Below are 17779 nucleotides of genomic sequence, written 5' to 3'. Positions count from 1 at the left end.
ACCAAATGCCTACTGTGTGCAGAAAACAAAAGAGACAAGACCCATGCCCTCACAGAACTTCAATATACTGTGGGAAAGGAGATAACTAGTGAGTGATGGACTGTGACACTCAGGTTCCTGCTCACTTGGTGAATGGTGGGGCCATTCTCTGAGACAGGGGTTCAGGAGCCAGAGCAGGTTCAGGAAAAAAGATGATGGGTTCAGCCTATCTTTTTTGACACATGTTTGGGGTGTTTGGGGGACCCCTAAGTGGAGCTGTGCCACTAGCAGCTGCACGTACCTATTTGGAGATCACGAGATCTGGAAGGGACACATAGATTTGGGAGCCATGACAGATCAAGGGTATTAAATCCCTGGCAGTGAATGAAAAAATCCTGGGAGGATGTGTAGCAGCAGGAGTCACAGACTCAAAGGTGCACGGTGGTCAGGTGAGTTGCGAGTGTGTGTGAATTGGGTCATATGTGAGACATAGAAAGTGGTGGGAACGTGGCTACCTGGAAAGGATGTCCTCCACCTAAGACATCCTGTGGGCCACATATAGACCCATTTGCAACCTATAGACTTTCAGAACTCTCTCTGCCGTATCTCCCGTTTCTTATAAAGATTCTCGCGGCAGGTAGCTAGCTGTTCACAAAAATCCACTTCCGGTTCTTTGGGGTCACTGCATTTCCCGGCCTCCCTCGCCATTACAAGTGGCCGTGTAACTGGGTTCCAGCCAATGGGACGTGAGGGGAAGTTGTGTGCTCCACTTCCCGGCCATGGCCTTGAAGAAGGTAGGCCCCCTCCTCCTCTTTTCTTCCTCTGGCCAGATGTAGATGATGAAGTCTATGGGCTTTTGGATCCATTAAGTGGAAGGAACCAGGCTCCCTATATTATTGTCTAGAATAATACCACCTACCAATCAGGACACCTGCTTTTGACTATGACGTCGGTGATAAATAAACCTTTGTCATGTTTGAGCCATTATACATGTTTGGCTCCGTTTGTCACTACAGCCTAGTGTAATCTACCAAATACATTTCTAATCGAACAAATACCAAAGTAGCCCTGTCTGTGAGCTCTCTAAGGGCAGGGACCATGCCTGTCTAGTCCACTGCTGCGTCCTCAACACCAAGTCCACGGTAGAGCATGGAGTAGATACTCAATAAAACTTGTGGATAAAGCTAGGTATGTTTCATTGAGCATTTGCTAGATGAAATGTTAAATCTTTTATTGTTGTACACTGTTTCATTTTGTATTCCTGGGAACTCTATAAGAAAGGTTCTATTATTGTCTCTTTTTTCCACACAAAGAAAACTTGGAAAAGTTATAGCTGGGTGAAAGGCGAAAGGTTCATCTAAGCAGGATGATTCCAGAACCCACACTCTAAAACACTGGTATACAACCAACCATATGCATACCTACGTTAATAATTTAACTCACATGGTCTCTCCCTCCAAGGATACCCTCAACCCCTTCCCTCTGCTCATTAAGGTCCCACCTTCTTTATCCTTCCCGGAACCCCTTGATTACCCTTTAATTACTCCAGCAGGAATTTCATATATATCATTCCTGTAACAGGGATTCCACATATCTGTCTGCCTCTAGATAGAAATTATACTAACCTTAAGGGTAGCAGAATATCTTAGACATCATTTATTTTAGTGTTCCTTATAGCATCGAGGAAGATAGAGGCACCACTATGTGCCAGGCACTCTCTAGGCACTGGGGACCAAAATATAAACAAGACAGTCCATCCAGTCTCACAGAAAGCTCTCAAGTCTTGTGGCATAAACAGCTATTTTAAAAAATGTAACTTCTGCATATTAAGAGAGGCAGAAGAAGAGCAAGGAACCCATTCTTTTTGGAGGAGAAAAGAAAGGATTCCCAGAGTGTATGATCTTTGAGCACAGCTTCTGGAGGATAAGTAGGCATTCTCCAGTTGTTTAAGAGGGATCCTCATAAGCAGGGAAAGCATGTACCAAAGCATGGATGCATCAAGACTTCCGTGCTGTTCTGGATGAGTGAGGTGTTGACTTGCTAGAATGTAGGATCCACTCACTCATTTGCTCATCCATTTATCTGACAGATACTTGAGTAAACTTAGAAGGTGCCACGCATTGTACTTTAAATGCAGAGGATTCAAAAGTGAGCAGGAACAGGTAGGATCGCTACCCTCGTGGAGCTTAAAATCCAGTAGGGATTACGGCTGAGAACAAAGCTGTAACGATCACGTGTCCGGCGGGAAGGAGGAAGGGATAGCCAAACATGTGAGGACTCGGGGGAATGGGCTGAGCCAGACTATCAGAGACCTCCAATACCATGCTAGGGAGATGGAAATAGCCCTGCCTCTCTGATAGTTCTCAATTTTGTCCAGTCCCCTCACTGCCCCTGCCTACACTCAGTGCAGGCCACCGACTCCTCCATGAAGGTATATGACAATCCTCTAAAGAGCCTTTTTGCCTCTCATCCTCCCCCACCCACCATCACCCCCAACGCAAACAGAGTGATTTTTTTCAAATGAGAAGATCATGTTACGTTCTGTGGCAGGCAGAAGTCTAAGAGAGCCCTATGATCTCCATCACTCTGGTGTTTCTCTGGTGATTATGCTAGGTTACACAGCAAAAGGAATTCCGCAGATATAGTCAAGGCTACTAATCAGTCAACCCTAAACACAGGGAAATGATCCAGGTGAATCTACCTGATGAAGTGAGCTCTTTAAAAGTAGAGAGTTTTCTCCAGCAAGTAGAAGGGCAAGTCACAGAGACTCAAATTCAAGGAGGTTTCCCAAGGATTCAACATGCTGCCGCTGGCCTGAAGATGAAGAGGGTCACGTGGAAAGGACCTAAGGAGGGCTTGCAGGAGTGGACAGTGAGCTCCAACCAACAGCCAGCAAGGAAACAGGGACCTCCCTCCTCCAACTGCAAGGAACTGGATTCTACCGACAACGTGAGTGAGCTTGGAAATGGGTTCTTTCCCAGAGCCTCCAGATGAGAGCTCAACCCAGCCAACGCTTTGCCAGTAGGCTCGGGAGACTATGTGCAGGGAAGCCAGCCATCCTATACTGGGTTTTTGACTTCCAGAACTACAAACTAATAACTGCGTGTTATTTTAAGCCACTAAATTTATGGCGATTTGTTCCACAGCAATAAAAAACTAATACACCCCCTGGCTTCTAACCCTCCAATAAAACACCCACCGTGGGCTTGCCACGTCTCAGCATCGAAACCTTATCACAGTCCTATTACGTGGGTATGTTATTATCATGATTTCACCGATGAAGTAACAGCCACACCACCACACTCTCTATTCCTTGACTTTGCACATATGGCTCCTTTTTTTTTTTTTTCAATATATGAAATTTATTGTCAAATTGGTTTCCATACAACACCCAGTGCTCATCCCAAAAGGTGCCCTCCTCAATACCCATCACCCACCCTCCCCTCCCTCCCACCCCCCATCAACCCTCAGTTTGTTCTCAGTTTTTAACAGTCTCTTATGCTTTGGCTCTCTCCCACTCTAACCTCTTTTTTTTTTTCCTTCCCCTCCCCCATGGGTTTCTGTTAAGTTTCTCAGGATCCACCTAAGAGTGAAAACATATGGTATCTGTCTTTCTGTGTATGGCTTATTTCACTTAGCATCACACTCTCCAGTTCCATCCACGTTGCTACAAAGGGCCAGATTTCATTCTTTCTCATTGCCATGTAGTACTCCATTGTGTACATATGGCTCCTTCTGCCTGGGATGCCACCTGCCTCCTCGCTCTGTTTTTTCTTTGGCTGACCTAAATGGTGCTTTTGGCCTTGCTTAAGATGCTATCTCCTTGGGGGGGGGGGGGGGGGGAACGGCTTCCTTGGCTCTCCCAGGCTGGGTAGATACTATCCCAGCCTTTCCCTAGCACCTCATACCTCCCTTATCAGAGCACAGAAGCCGCTGTGTTCAACACTCCACTCAGCGGGGCTCTTCACTAGATTGTGAGCTCCTTGCTGGCCAAGACTGTGCTTTGTTCATCACCAAAGTCCTAGCACAGTATCTGGAGCCAGTGGGTACTCAATAAATATTTACCAAGTGAATGAATAAAAGTACTTTATTCAGGAGGCAATGGCAGTCATCCAAGGTCTTGACGCAAGGGAGTGACCTTATCAGACCCGTGCTTACAAGGACAAGCTGAGGCCAAGTCTTGCACGCAAAGGACCACCCTCATCAACATCTGAGGATGAAGAAGTTCATTCACATTGTGGTCTTGGACTTCTTGAGCTAGGAAACTTGGCTCTTCTGTCTTCCTGACTACATCTGGATACTGGATATGCCAGAAACGGTCACGGTCATGGCTAGTGTTCTCCTACGGAGGTGGAACGTGGAAAAAAAGCTCGCGACTGGGGTCGAGGGTCTCGAAATCCCACTAGAATTAGGCGCCGCCTGCCAATACGGCTGTGAGAAGCCACCGCAATATGGGGAGCCACGACCCTGTCCATGCGGGGAACCTGGAGCCAGCCTCCGGAGAGCCGACTCAGGCCTAGCCCTCTCTATCTCCACGGAGCGCACAGTCCGCAAACCTCTCCTTAAATATGCAAATATTGCTTCCTGATGAGTAGGGCTGTAAGGCCTTCCGCATTAAAGGCAGCGCTTACTGCTCCCAGCTGGAGGTCAAGTGATGCGGTCAGAAGAGTCTCCAGTTGAGACGCTGCGCGTCTCGGTTTCCTCGTCTGCGCAAAGGGCACTCCCCAGACGACGCGGCCTTGAAGGACCAAGGGGCGCCGGGAAAGGTGAGAAAGTCAAGATGCGTACAGGTAGCTCTACACGCAAGGAGAGGAGCCAGTGGGCCGAGGGAGAGGCAGCGCAACAGAGCGGCGAGTCCGCGAAAGGGGCCGGGATTCCCGTGGCGGGCAGCGCGAGAGGGGGTTGGACTCGGCTCCCGGGCGCGGCGAGGCAGCGAGGGGCGGGTCCGGGCGCCGCGCCTCCCGCGCTCCGGCGGCGGATCTGGGCGCTGGGGGCGGGAGGGGGAGGAGCCACGTGGGGAGGAGCAAAACCTGGAGGCCCCGGGAACCTTGGGCACAGCCAAAGCGGCGGGAGCCCGATCCCGGGCGCACTGCCCAGGGGGAGCGCGCCGTCCGGGCCGAGCACGGCCTCGGCCATTCCAGCCTGCGTCGGCGCTTGCGTTCGGTGAGCAACCCGGGAGGAGGGCCAGTGCGGACCGGGTGAGGGTCCCAGGCTCCTAAACTGTCCCAGAGCTGCCGGGCTGCCCGCCGTCGCTGCCGCCCCATTGGGGCCCAGCCCGACCCGCCACCTGCGTCCCGGGTGCACCATGGATCCTTCGGAGAAGAAGATATCGGTGTGGATCTGCCAGGAAGAGAAGCTGGTGTCTGGTCTCTCCCGCCGCACCACCTGCTCGGACGTGGTTCGGGTGCTGTTGGAGGACGGCTGCCGGCGGCGACGGAGGCAGCGGCGGGGCCGGCGGCGGGGAACGGCCGGCGACTCTCCAGGCCGGGAGGAGCTTCGGGAACTCCTGGACGAAGACGAGGAGGACGACGACGAGGCGCTGCCGCAGGGCATGCTGTGCGGGCCCCCGCAGTGCTATTGCATCGTGGAAAAGTGGCGGGGCTTTGAGCGCATCCTGCCTAACAAGACGCGCATCTTGCGCCTCTGGGCCGCCTGGGGCGACGAGCAAGAGAATGTGCGCTTCGTGCTGGTGCGCAGCGAGGCGTCACTACCCAACGCGGGCCCCCGCAGCGCCGAGGCGCGCGTTGTGCTCAGTCGCGAGCGCCCCTGCTCGGTTCGGGGCATCCCCGCGCGGCCCAGCCTGGCCATGACCCAGGAGAAGCAGCGGCGGGTCGTGCGCAAGGCCTTCCGCAAGCTGGCCAAGCTCAACCGGCGGCGCCAGCAGCAGCCGTCGTCGCCCTGTTCGTCTACGTCGTCTTCCACCGCCTCGTCCTGCTCGTCGCCGCCGCGGGCCACCGAGAGCGCATCCGTGGAGCGCATGGAGACGCTGGTGCATCTGGTGCTCTCCCAGGACCACACCATTCGTCAGCAGGTGCAGCGGCTCCGGGAGCTGGATCGCGAGATCGATCGCTACGAGGCCAAGGTGCACCTGGACCGCATGAGGCGGCACGGAGTCAACTACGTGCAGGACACCTACTTGGTGGGCGCAGGCATCGAGGTCGACGGGCCCAGCCCGGTAGAGGAGCCCGAGGCGGCGGCGGCGGCGCCGCCGCCGCCGCCGCCGCCGCCCCTGCCCCTGGACGGCGAGGCGCAGGCGGCCGCGCTGGAGGAGCTGGCCCGGCGGTGCGACGACTTGCTGCGGCTGCAGGAGCAGCGGGCCCAGCAGGAGGAGTTGCTGGAGCGCCTCTCAGCCGAGATTCAGGAGGAGCTGAACCAGAGGTGGATGCGGAGGCGCCAGGAGGAGCTCACCGCGCGGGAGGAGCCCCTGGAGCCTGATGGTGGCCTCGACGGCGAGCTGCTGCTGGAGCAGGAAAGGGTCAGGACGCAGCTCAGCACCAGCCTCTACATCGGGCTCCGGCTCAACACGGACCTGGAGGCCGTTAAGTCGGACTTGGATTACAGCCAGCAGCAGTGGGACAGCAAAGAGCGCGAGCTGCAGGGCCTCCTCCAGACTTTGCACACGTTGGAGTTGACGGTGGTCCCCGATGGGACTGTCGGCTCTGGCGGGCCCTCCCGGGAACCGCGGCCTCAGGGCTGCGCGGAGATGTGGGTGGACCAGGCCCGCGGACTGGCCAAGAGCTGTCCTGGCAACGACGAGGACTCGGATACCGGGCTGAGCTCCATGCACAGCCAGGACTCGGACTCGGTGCCCGTGTGCGAATCTCTTGTGTAAGAGGTGTAGACCACGCTTCTCCCTTCCACGAAGAAAGCAGTGGCCTTGGCCGGCTCAGGGACTCGAAACCAGGCAGGGGGTGGGCGGGGGAGGTCCTGCCAGGTAGCATTGCTCTTCGCGGGGCGGGGGGAGGGCTGGCGACACCCGCTAGGCCAGGGAGTGTGGAGGGGGTGCGGGACTGGGAGGCCCAGAGGAGGCAGGCGGGTCTCCATTCCAAGCTCTTTTAGGGGAAGGAAGGAGGGAGGAGGTGAGAACGTCCTGTATTGGAAAACAGTTGCCCCAGGGAAACTGACGTGGTCCGAACCCATTTTCAAAAAAAGAAAAAGAAAAAGTATTATGGAGATTTCAGCAATCTTCTGTATGGGAAGGACTGATGGCAGCTAGAACTTTAGTTTGTGGCATAAAGTGCTTTTAAAAGAAACTCTTGGATGAGAAGGAAATTCCTTGAATGTTAATTGTGACTGTGAACGTGTTAAAACTAGCCAAAGAGCACTGGTGTTCGTCTCAGCCTTGCTTACATCTCTGATAAAACCCACAGGCACCCAAATCCTGGCTCTTTACATTTCTGCAGATTGGGGGATTTACCCATCTGCTACACTGTTCATCTTTTCTTTTCTTTTTTCTTTTTTTAATGTTTATTTATTTTTAAGAGAGAGAGACAGAGACAGAGCATGAGGGGCGAGGGGCAGAAAGGGGGGGAGACACAGAATCCGAAGCAGGCTCCAGGCTCTGAGCTGTCAGCACGGAGCCCGACTTAGGGCTTGAACTCACCAACCGGGAGATGGTGACCTGAGTGGAAGTCGGACACTTAACCGATTGAGCCACCCAGGTGCCCCATCTTTTCTTTTCATTCAAAGGCTGAGCTGTATGGAAGCCTAGCCTCGTATTTCCTCCTAGCAAATACAGTATATGGTAAAATAGAATCCTTTCCCTACAATGACCTTTTATTATTACAAAAGCTAAACATAACCCTTTTGAGATGATAGAGAATCCTGGGACACCTAATCCCTGGTTACAGCTTAATGTAGGCCCTTCGGGATTTGCTCCTGCAGAGGTACCTGTGCCGTCCTTAATTTTCATTCATGTTGCCGCTTCATCCACTCAATCACTGCTCCTCCAAGAAAACTAGGAGGAAAGTTGCAGAAGCCAAGTGCAGTACAACTAAATTTGCTATTTAATGAGCACGCCGGTTGAAATTAAGACTTGAAAGCCAAGATCTTTGTTAGCATTCAGCTTTTGAACTAAGCTGTGTGATTAAAACCAACCATGACCTCAAGGTGTTTTACCCCCACCCAAGCCAACCTTCAGTATCTTTGGTCAGAGATTAATTAGTTACTTGTCCAAGCCTAAACGGAGAGGGCAAGTATCCAGGCTTACTAGATAAGGCCCCCCAAAGAAAACAAAAGAAGTCAGTCTAATAGTACACCTTGGGTGAGCAGTTTGATTAACCGTGGCACGTAGCCATAGATAAAAGCCTACAAAAGTGAGCTCGAAGACAACTCGAATGACTCTGGCTCTTGCCTTTGCAGCCGCCAGGAGACACAAGCACAACACCTCTCTCCTAATAGCCCGGTGACAGAGCCCTGGTGGGGACTCAGGGTAATTGTTGCAGTTATTTCAATGAAAAGTTATCAGTTGTAGCTAGTTGTTGGCCTGTGGAAGGAGCCTGTTGGCAGTGTTCCCTCTGGAGCTCAGTGCTTCTGAGGAATGTGGGATCTAATCTGTCCTGAGGAGGTATTAACAATGGCGTGTGTGTGTGGTTTGCAGAAGCCCGGTGTCAGCCCAACCATGCAGGGGCTGGCTCTGGTTTCAACACTGCACGTGAAGATAACGTCAGAGGTCTTGCTGTAGAGAGACGTTTCTTTCCTTGGAGAGGTCACGTCTGCTGGTCACCAGCGGGGACCTGCTCACCTGACCGCCCTCCAACCATTTCAGCTGTTTCCTTTGGCGTTCAGCCAGCCCTCCCCTGCCCCTTGCCGTTACAATGCACGTGGATGTCGCAGGTTTTCAAGGAAAAGGGGGATTAAAAGGCCATTTTCTTAATTGATGTTTTCGGAAGACATTAGCTGGCGTAATTACGGTGTTTTAGTTTCACCTGATGCGGAGAACGTCTACGCATTTGGTCTTGAGCGTGACTGAAATGGGGAAGGGACCGGAAGAGGGCCACTGCCCCCTAGATGATCATTTGATCTCATAAACACAAAGCCTAATGATAGCTTCCCTTTTGAGGCGGAGGCACAATCCTCGTCAGAGGGTGACAGACGCTGCTTGTCTGAATGGCTTCTGCTGGCAATGGGCTGACCTGGCGGTTTTAAAATTATTGTGTTTTTTTCCTCCCCCCCTTTTTTTTTTAATCCCCCAGAGTGGTAGGGGAGGTGGTTCTTAGACGTTTATTAACTCAAAAGAGAATACAGAAGTTGGCAGAACAGGACTGCCTGGCAGAAAGGGGCTGTTTTCCTTTTCACTATTATTATTATTTTAAACTTTGACGGGCTGCTGACATCAGCAAATATGCCCGAAGCCTGTAAAGCAAATGAGCCACATCACAGGGAGAAGGGCTGTGAGGTTTTCTGGTGCCCTCTTTCCAGAGCCTTCCTGTCCCGTCTACCTGGAGATGCTTCTCCAGTCAACACTTCGGGCAGCGAGGAGGCTCTGTTTATAACAAAGGGCAGCCCAGTCTGCCCCGTTTCTCCTTTCATCCCAGTCACTTACGTCCCCAGGAGCCACTCCCTGTGTGGGTAGGAGAAGGAACAGGAGGTGAGAAAGAAAGGAGACGATAGTCCCTTTTACTAAGAACTTTCCCACGCCTGAGAAAACGTGAAATTTGGATATCAAAAGGACCGAAACAGTGCCTGTGCCTAGAAAGTGCCTAACAAATGCGAGATATTTTGAAAACGTCATTTCATTTAGAAAATAATCCTCATGGCATATTTAAAAATATGCATCGTGAATGCACAGCATTGGAAGCATCCACTCAGGAAGTCAGAGCCCCTGGGAGAAGGAACTCATCTCCTGCTCTCCCCGCGGAACAGGAAACCCCGGGGAAGAAGCAGCAAGCCTGTGCAGGACAGTGTGAAACGGAGGGGGCTCCCACCAACCCACCCCTTCCTTGCTGGGAGCTGATAGAATTTACCGTAACTTTGATCTTAATTATCCCATTCTCCACCCTCTCCCAAACCAAAAAGACTTCCCCTGGCATCTCTGTCTGTTTACATATAAAACACGGTGGTGATGATTTGCTAATTAGACAACTTACATTCCATGGTCCTTATGATGAACCTAACAATAACATAAGTAAAAAGAAAGAAAAGTCACTCAAAATCCTGTCGCCAAAAGCTTCTCGCTACCAAAATTGGGCATGTTTTCCTTCCCAACCTTTTGAATTGTGATTTCATATTTTGCTGGGGGTTTTTGTTTTTTGTTTTTGTTTTGTTTTGTTTTGTTTTGTTTTGTTTTTTTTTTGGAGAGCACCAGCGGGGAAGGGGCAGAGAGAGGGGGAGAGAATCCTAAGCAGACTCACGACTGTGAGATCATGACCTGAGCCAAAATCAAGAGTTGCGTGCTTAACCACTGAGCCACCCAGGTGCCCCCATATTCTGCTTCTTTTAAAAAATATATATACTTTAAATGAGGTCGTATGTATGCTTTTATGCTCGGGTTTTGACCTGAGGCTCCATCCATCTGGTGGATACACCATAGTGCATATAACTGTTCTCATGTTAGTAAGTTATTCCCAGTGTTTGTTTTTTTTTTTACTGTTATAAAATAAGACTGTGACATGTTCCTTTGTGCACATTTCTGTTTTCCCCAATAAGATGGAAAGAGACTTCCCAGGCCAAAGAGTGCAAACATTTAAGGACTTGGTACTTAATCATCAACTTTCTTTTCAAAAGATTTGTTCTAATAACAAGCTGCTATGTGTGATGGGGTCTATTTCACCACCCCTTGGCTTTCATTAGATATTACGTTTTGTTAAGAAAATATTTTTTTAATGTTTATTTATTTTAGAGAGAGAGAGAGAGTGAGCGAGAGAGCGCGCGCGCGCTAGTGGGGGAGGGGCAGAGAGAGAGGAAGACACAGAATGTGAAGCAGGCTCCAGGCTCTGAGCTGTGTCAGCACAGAGCCCAATACGGGGCTCCAACTCACAAACTGGGAGATCATGACCTGAGCCGAAGTTGGACGCTTAACTAACCGAGCCCCCCAGGCGCCCCATTGTTAAGAAAATATTTTAACCAAAATTAATTAAATAGTTCTTTGTGGCCCCAGGAATGCAGGGCTGGCAACCACTGGCTTAAAATATTCTTACAACAGAAATGTGGGTCATCCAACGGAAGTGTTCAGAGGATGCGGTGCTTTCCCTTCTTCCTGTTTTCCGTGTCTTCCCTGAGCACCTGCTTTGGAATAGAGATCCTGTCTCCTATCAGAGCTGGCCAACAATGAGCGAGATTAGGAGAATTAACGAATAAGAGAAACAGATTTATAAAAGACAAACTTTATTATCTTTTTCACCCTGAGTCTATGAGAAAAGGTTATTCTTAGAAGGTGATGAGAGAGGGGCCCCTGGGTGGCTTAGTTGGTTGAGCCTCCAACTTCGGCTCAGGTCGTGATCCCCCAGTTTGTGAGTTCAAGCCCCACATTGAGCTCTCTGCTGTCAGCACACAGCCTGCTTCAGCAACTCTGTCTCCCTCTCTCTCTGCCCCAACCCCGCTCGTGCTGTCTCAAAAATAAACATTAAAAAAATTATTTTTTAGAAAGGTGATGATATAAGTCGCGTTTGATTTTCTGCTTCTCCCTACCCACTCCCATCTGAAATTAAATCAACATAAAATAAATACATAAGCCCACTTGCTTATTAACAGCCTCTAATTAACAGTTTTGATTTTTTCTGGGAACTTCTTTCTACATGTAATAAAACACCTGAGCTTATTCTTGGAAGGGGAACATTTGCCCATGAAATTTGTAAAACTGTGAATGTGGAAATGTTTGAAATATATTGTTCTAAACAGACAGAAAGGAGGACAATAAGGAACTATTTTTTGCTGAGTACTTCCCAAACATCAGATCCTTGGGCTGAGTATTGTTGCATGCATTTTCTCTGCATTCATCTTGTGAGATAGAACTTTCTAAAAAAATTTTTAATGTTTATTTATTTTTGAGGAAGAGAGAGAGAGACAGAGTGTGAGCAGGGGAGGGGCAGAGAGAGAGGGAGACACAGAATCTGAAGCAGGCTCCAGGCTCTGAGCTGTTAGCACAGAGCCCGATGCGGGGCTCCAACTCACAGACCTCGAGATCATGACCTGGGCCGAAGTTAGGACACCTCGCCGGCTGAGCCACCCAGGCGCCCCTAGAACTTTCTAACCTCCACTCTTTACAGACAAAGAAACTGTAGAGCGTTGGCATTGGAAGGGCCTCAGAGATGATCAGCTCTTGTCCACGTATTTCCACCGGGGAGGTGGAGTGCCTTTCTCAAAATCGTAGAGCCAGTAAACATCTACTAGGTGGGGATTTAGAAAAAAGACAAAGGAGGAGAAATTCCTGTGTAAATATCTGGGCATCTATCTGTCAGGTGAAGTCCTTGACAGTGGGAAAAAAATTCTCACAAAAAATTAATACCCTGTGTATCAGCATGGAGGTTTCGATGAATGCCACCTCCTCCCCCCCAAAGGCACAGATGGCTAGTCAGTCACCAACAGGGACTCCTCGGCCATCAGGGCAGACAGCTGTGTGCTATTCACAATAACATCTGGAAGGTGGTACCAACCAAGGCTGTGCCGAAACTGCCCCCAGCATTTTTAAGCAGGCCTTGTTTCTGGTTGAGCCTCTGGGCACGTGAGAATCAGCAGAGGTCAAGGGAGGGAATGTTGGGCCCTCCGAGGACCCCTGTGCCCATGGAGTCGTGCACACTTGGTTTAGGCATCTCTGGCCACGCTCTTTCCACTGAACATGGGTAGCCCAAAAATGGATTGCTTTGAAGGCCCGCTGCTTCAGCCTCTGCCCCTCTCATCCATTCCCTTGAAATTTTTTTCTGTTTCAGACACCTCCAGGGTTCGCTAGAGCTTTCAAGGTAAAATCCACATTTCTGAGCAGAATTTATAAGGTTGTTGGTTATCCAGCTCAAGGCCGCCTACTAAGGCCCACCCTCCCCTGCCTTAAAATCACAGAATTGAGTGGATCCTGTTTCTCCATTCAGGTCACACTGCCACTGGCTGTGCAAGGGCCCTCTTCTTTCTTGTTTTACTTCATGTTTTCCTTCCTCCCCCACTCCCACCCCCATTTCTCTTCTTCCTCCCACTGTAAGCAATTCTTCTAGTGTATTTGATCTATGACCTTTCAAACCATCTTACATATTCAAGGCTGTCACGTTGCACACCTCCAGGGGGCACCATCGACCTAGGAAACTGTGTGAATGGTTTCCCTGAAGTCGAGCAATGTGCCAGCACGTTCCATTCGCTCCTATGGGTATACGTATCTTTGAAACGTAGAATGAAACAGTTGTGTTCTGATGATTAATATGCATGACCTTTACTGGACTCTACAGCTCACTATATTTCTTTCTTTTTTTTTTCATGACATTATGTTTGTGTAAGCACTCCACATTGTGCTTCGTAAATCTAGCCCATGATTTTCTGACCTGTGTGGTATTCTGTCACTTTAAGGTCTACGTTTCTTTGGGGGAAGGAAACTTAGGTTGTTCCCGATTCCTCACTTCCTCAAACAGTGTTCCAGTGAACACAGGCAGAAATCAGTGGCGACATGCGAGAATTTGTCTGAGTTTGGAACCCAGAAGTTTGAGTGCCGAACTGCTCTATCGCTCTCCCGAATGGCTACACTCCCAGGTTGGGCTCTTAATGGCAGTGAAGAGTCTCCATTTTCCCCATTGCCTCTTCAACACTTCATATTATCCAACTTTCTACTGTTTACATTTTGTCTTAATTTGCATTTCTTTGAATTCTACTGAAATTGACCTTCACATGCTTTTTATCCTTCTGTTTACTGCCTGTTACCGCCCATTTTTCCTGTGGGTCTCTCTTTTCTGGCAGATTTGCAGGAATTCCTATGTGTCCTGAACACTAGTTTCTTGTTAATTATAGAGCAAGTATAAATATCTTATTCTAATTTGACTCCATCTTAACTGTGTCTGTGGTGTCTATTGTTGAAAGATACCTAATTATAATATAGTTAAATGTAGCACTCCCACATCTCCCCATGGCTTATGGTTTAAGGTTCTTGTCTAAGAAATAAAGTCACAAAGATATGCTTCCGTAGTTTCTTCTATTAACCCCATACTTTTTATTTCTTTCTTCCTCTCTTACTTTTTCCTTCCTTCCCTTCTTTCTCCTCCTTCTCTCATTTCTTCATCGTTGATTAACTGAAGTACTTCCACAGAAAGATTCTTCCCTTTATAAAGTGTTACTCTGAAGGACAGTTGAAAGCCTAATTATCCTGAACTATAGGACAAAAGCAACATTCTTACTTTTTATTTTTATTTACTAGGGTTCAAAATAATGTGGCTGATCTCTAGCATTCTCCAAAGGTGACTAATGAGTTTTTCCTTTATTGTTCATCTTTTGGGGAATCATTGTGACTTTTCAGATTTAAAATATTTAATGTGTTTCAAACCACTGTGGTTACGGTCCCATCTTTGGCTAGTGGGAGCTTCTTCAGGTTGACTCCTGGATCTTTTTCCTGGATCTTTTTCATACTCTTCGAAAGCTTCCTTTGCTCTTCCTTTGTCAAGATGATCCAGGCTTGCGCTGTACCCTGTCGCAGACCTGAAATCAGCCATCACTACACAGAGCCTTGATTTTTTTTCAATGGCAAATGATATTTAGAAACCACAGTCTAGATACTAGGGGTGCTCATTGCCACTGGGTTGGTGATTGTTTTTAGGACTTTCCAGTAGAAATAAAAGAGGAGATACGTTTTACTGTGTTTCCTTTTAATTTTTTTTATTACGGTAAAATACGGATAACAAAATTTGCCATTTAACATGTGTTAAGTATACAATTCATTGGCATTAAGTACATTCACAATGTTGTACAGTCATCACTGCTATCATTTTCCAGAACCTTTTCTTATCATCCCAAACAAAAACTCTGTGTCCATTAAAGAATAATTTCCTATTCTCTCCTCCCCTCTAGCTCCTGGTAACTTCTATCATCTTCTTTGGAGAAGTGCCTTTTCAAATCCTTTGTCTGCTTTGATTGAATTTTTTGTTGTTCTTGTTGTTGAGTTATAAGAGCTCTTTATATTTTCTGAATAGTAATCCTTTATCAGCTGTGTGATTTGAAAATATTTTCTCCTATTCACTGGATTGTCTTTGTTCATAGTGTCTGTAATGCACAAAAGTTTTTAAAGTTTTGTTCAAGTTCAGCTTGTTTATTTGTCTTTTGTTGTCTATGTTTTGTTGTCTTATCCAAGAAATCTTTACAAATCAAAGGTCATGAAGGGTTTTTTCTATTTTTTCTTCTAAGAGTTTTACAGTTCAAGCTCTCATATTTAAGTCCTTGACAATTTTTTTGCCACTATTCTTTTTGTTTTTATTGACAAGTGACTTTTTGGAGGTCTTTATCCTACAATTCCTACTATATCACTTACAGGATTTCCCCCCTTTTCCTTCTTTCATCGGATGGATAGAATTTTCTTTGGCTGATTGGGAGTTGTACATTTAATTTTGCTCTTCTGCAAAATTACTAGGAGCCATACTTACTGCACAGTTACTAGGAACCATACTTATGTTTATTTTTCCTGAGCAAGAAACACACTACTCTCACTTTTCCGGTCTCGCGGATTTTCACATCATCTATAATTTCAGTTATAGGAAATCTTACTTAGCTAATAATAACCTGTCTCAGTCTATTTTGTTGGGATCATATGAAATGTGCATAATATGGAGGAGAATTGACATCTTTATGATGTTGAGTCATTCTATCCAAGAATAAGATAATAGCAAAGCACAACAAATCCCTCCTGAGTTCAGCGTGGCTTAAAATAATAATTTATTCTCTCTCATGCATCGGTGAGTCAGACAAGGGTTCGTTGATCCAGGCTCAGACAAACTGGACTCCAATCTGCAGGTCAGGCTTAGGTCTGTTGTATGTTACCCTCCTGGAACTAGAGGCACAGAACTTTCCCAAACGTCCCTTAGAGTCATTACAGAGACATTAGCCTAGACTTTTTCTTTTTTACATATACTTCTGTAGGCCGTGGATCCTCAGTCTGGGTCAACACACAATTATTAAGTGCCTACTGTGTACCAGGCCTAGGGTTTAGGCCTTCAAAGGTAGGGATCAGTAAAGCAGGTAGCGTTAAATCACTACATGTACTCTCTATGACACGAACACTGGGATTTTAAACATTGGACTCATACTTTTCAGGCAGTGATTCCACTTTTAGGTATCCACAGAGTATTCGTGCAAGTGGGCAAGGATATAAGTTCACGATGGTCACTGTAGCGATATTTGTAATAGCGAAAAATCAGAAACCATCCTAAATAGGAAAGTGGTTATAGAAACCATGTTATAATCATATTGCGGATAATATGCAGCTACTAAAATAATACAGATCTGCATTGCCGACATGGAAAAATATCTAATATATCATTAAGTACAAAAGCAAGTTAATGGAAATAGCATAAGCTCCTTACTTATTTTTATAACTTTAAAAATTACACATTTCTTAACTTTATCCCCTGAAAGGGTCTGGAATCAATTATTGCCTAGCAGCAATGAGTACCCACTGGCACCTATATCATGGTATCTAAATTTGTTTTGAATTTTATTTATTTATTTTGAGAGACAGCATGCGTGAATGAGAGTGGGGGAGGGGCGGAGAGCAAGGAAGAGAGAGAATCCCAAGCAGGCTCTGCACTGTTAGCACAGAAGCCAATGCAGGACTCTATCCCACAAACCATGAGATCATGACCTGAGCTGAAATCAAGAATCAGATGCTTAACCGAATGAGCCATCCAGGTGCCCCTGTATGGTGGTATCTAAATACCATATTCTATTAAAAAGATAAAGACTGCTTGAAGTAATCATAATTCCGAATCCACAGCAAGAAATAGGTAAGATGGGCTTGCCACCTCTTAAGTACTAGAAAGCAAGGAACTGTAAAAACTTAGTAGTTTTATCTAAATTCAGGAGTAACCTGAAGGCACTCCAGTGGCTAAACATGGGGAAATCAATTTCAATGAGAATAACAACTGTTATGGATGGAAGCACATGAGAAATGTAAAAAGCTAGGGGTTCACAATGATACTGCAAAAAAAGAAATTAACTCATTAATCACCTTTGGGAATTGCGAGGATGCCTAGTTGTCATTCTGGAAATCAGTAATGAAGAGAATATTTATTCTCGTCTGTACACACCATGCTTCTCAGTCCATCAAGCTGCTGGATGAGGGGAAGTTTTTCTTTACAAGAGAATTTTAACTAGCAAGTGCAGAAGGAACGATTACCCATATACAACCCAGCCCTAATGAATTAGTGCATGTAGACAGTGGTCATGGATAGGTACTAAAATGAGCAGGTGTCAGGTTAATGGGAAGCTGTATGGGATGGTCAGCTGATCACACTGGCACCCATGGAACATTCGGGTACAGTGTGCCTCCCAGTATGATAAAATAGGAAGCACTCAGCCCCACCTATCAAATATGCTAGCCCAAATCATGGCATCTGAATCTAATCAAGAATCTAGTGCTATTGAGGGGGTTGTAGGAAACAGGGAGAACAGAATGTGGCATGATCTTCTGAGTGTGTAATCAGCCAAATCCAGATTGTGGCAAATCCTGCAGGACAAAAGCCTGTATATAAATAGCCTAAAAGAGGGAGTGGAGATGTAATGATTACAACTGTGGATTCATTTTTTTTTTTTTAACGTTTATTTATTTTTGAGACAGAGAGAGACAGAGCATGAACGGGGGAGGGTCAGAGAGAGAGAGAGGGAGACACAGAATCTGAAACAGGCT

The 17779-nt window shown here is 47.3% G+C and overlaps 1 protein-coding gene and 1 long non-coding RNA gene across 2 annotated transcripts in view; both read left to right on the top strand.

The window, feature by feature from the left end:
* Positions 1-4520: 4520 nt before the first annotated feature.
* Positions 4521-17779, top strand: part of LOC113603469 (uncharacterized) — a 60992-nt gene continuing 47733 nt past the window's right edge. Inside the window, exon 1 of the long non-coding RNA XR_008290458.1 lies at positions 4521-4745. This is a non-coding gene — a long non-coding RNA (uncharacterized LOC113603469). The remainder of the gene's footprint in view (positions 4746-17779) is intronic.
* Positions 4965-7232, top strand: RASSF10 (Ras association domain family member 10). Its single transcript, XM_027073105.2, has one exon. It carries the CDS (start codon positions 5285-5287, stop codon positions 6809-6811), a length of 1527 nt encoding a protein of 508 aa, XP_026928906.2. The 5' UTR covers positions 4965-5284; the 3' UTR covers positions 6812-7232.

The sequence above is a fragment of the Acinonyx jubatus genome, chromosome D1 (genome assembly GCF_027475565.1).
Source record: "Acinonyx jubatus isolate Ajub_Pintada_27869175 chromosome D1, VMU_Ajub_asm_v1.0, whole genome shotgun sequence".
NCBI classification, from domain to species: domain Eukaryota; kingdom Metazoa; phylum Chordata; class Mammalia; order Carnivora; family Felidae; genus Acinonyx; species Acinonyx jubatus.
Note: the sequence above shows the minus strand (reverse complement) of the source record. Positions and strands in the feature narration are given on the sequence as shown.

What these genes read in the sequence shown, in the direction of transcription:
- RASSF10 (XM_027073105.2), top strand. Translation starts at nt 5,285, where the DNA reads ATGGATCCTTCGGAGAAGAAGATATCGGTGTGGATCTGCCAGGAAGAG.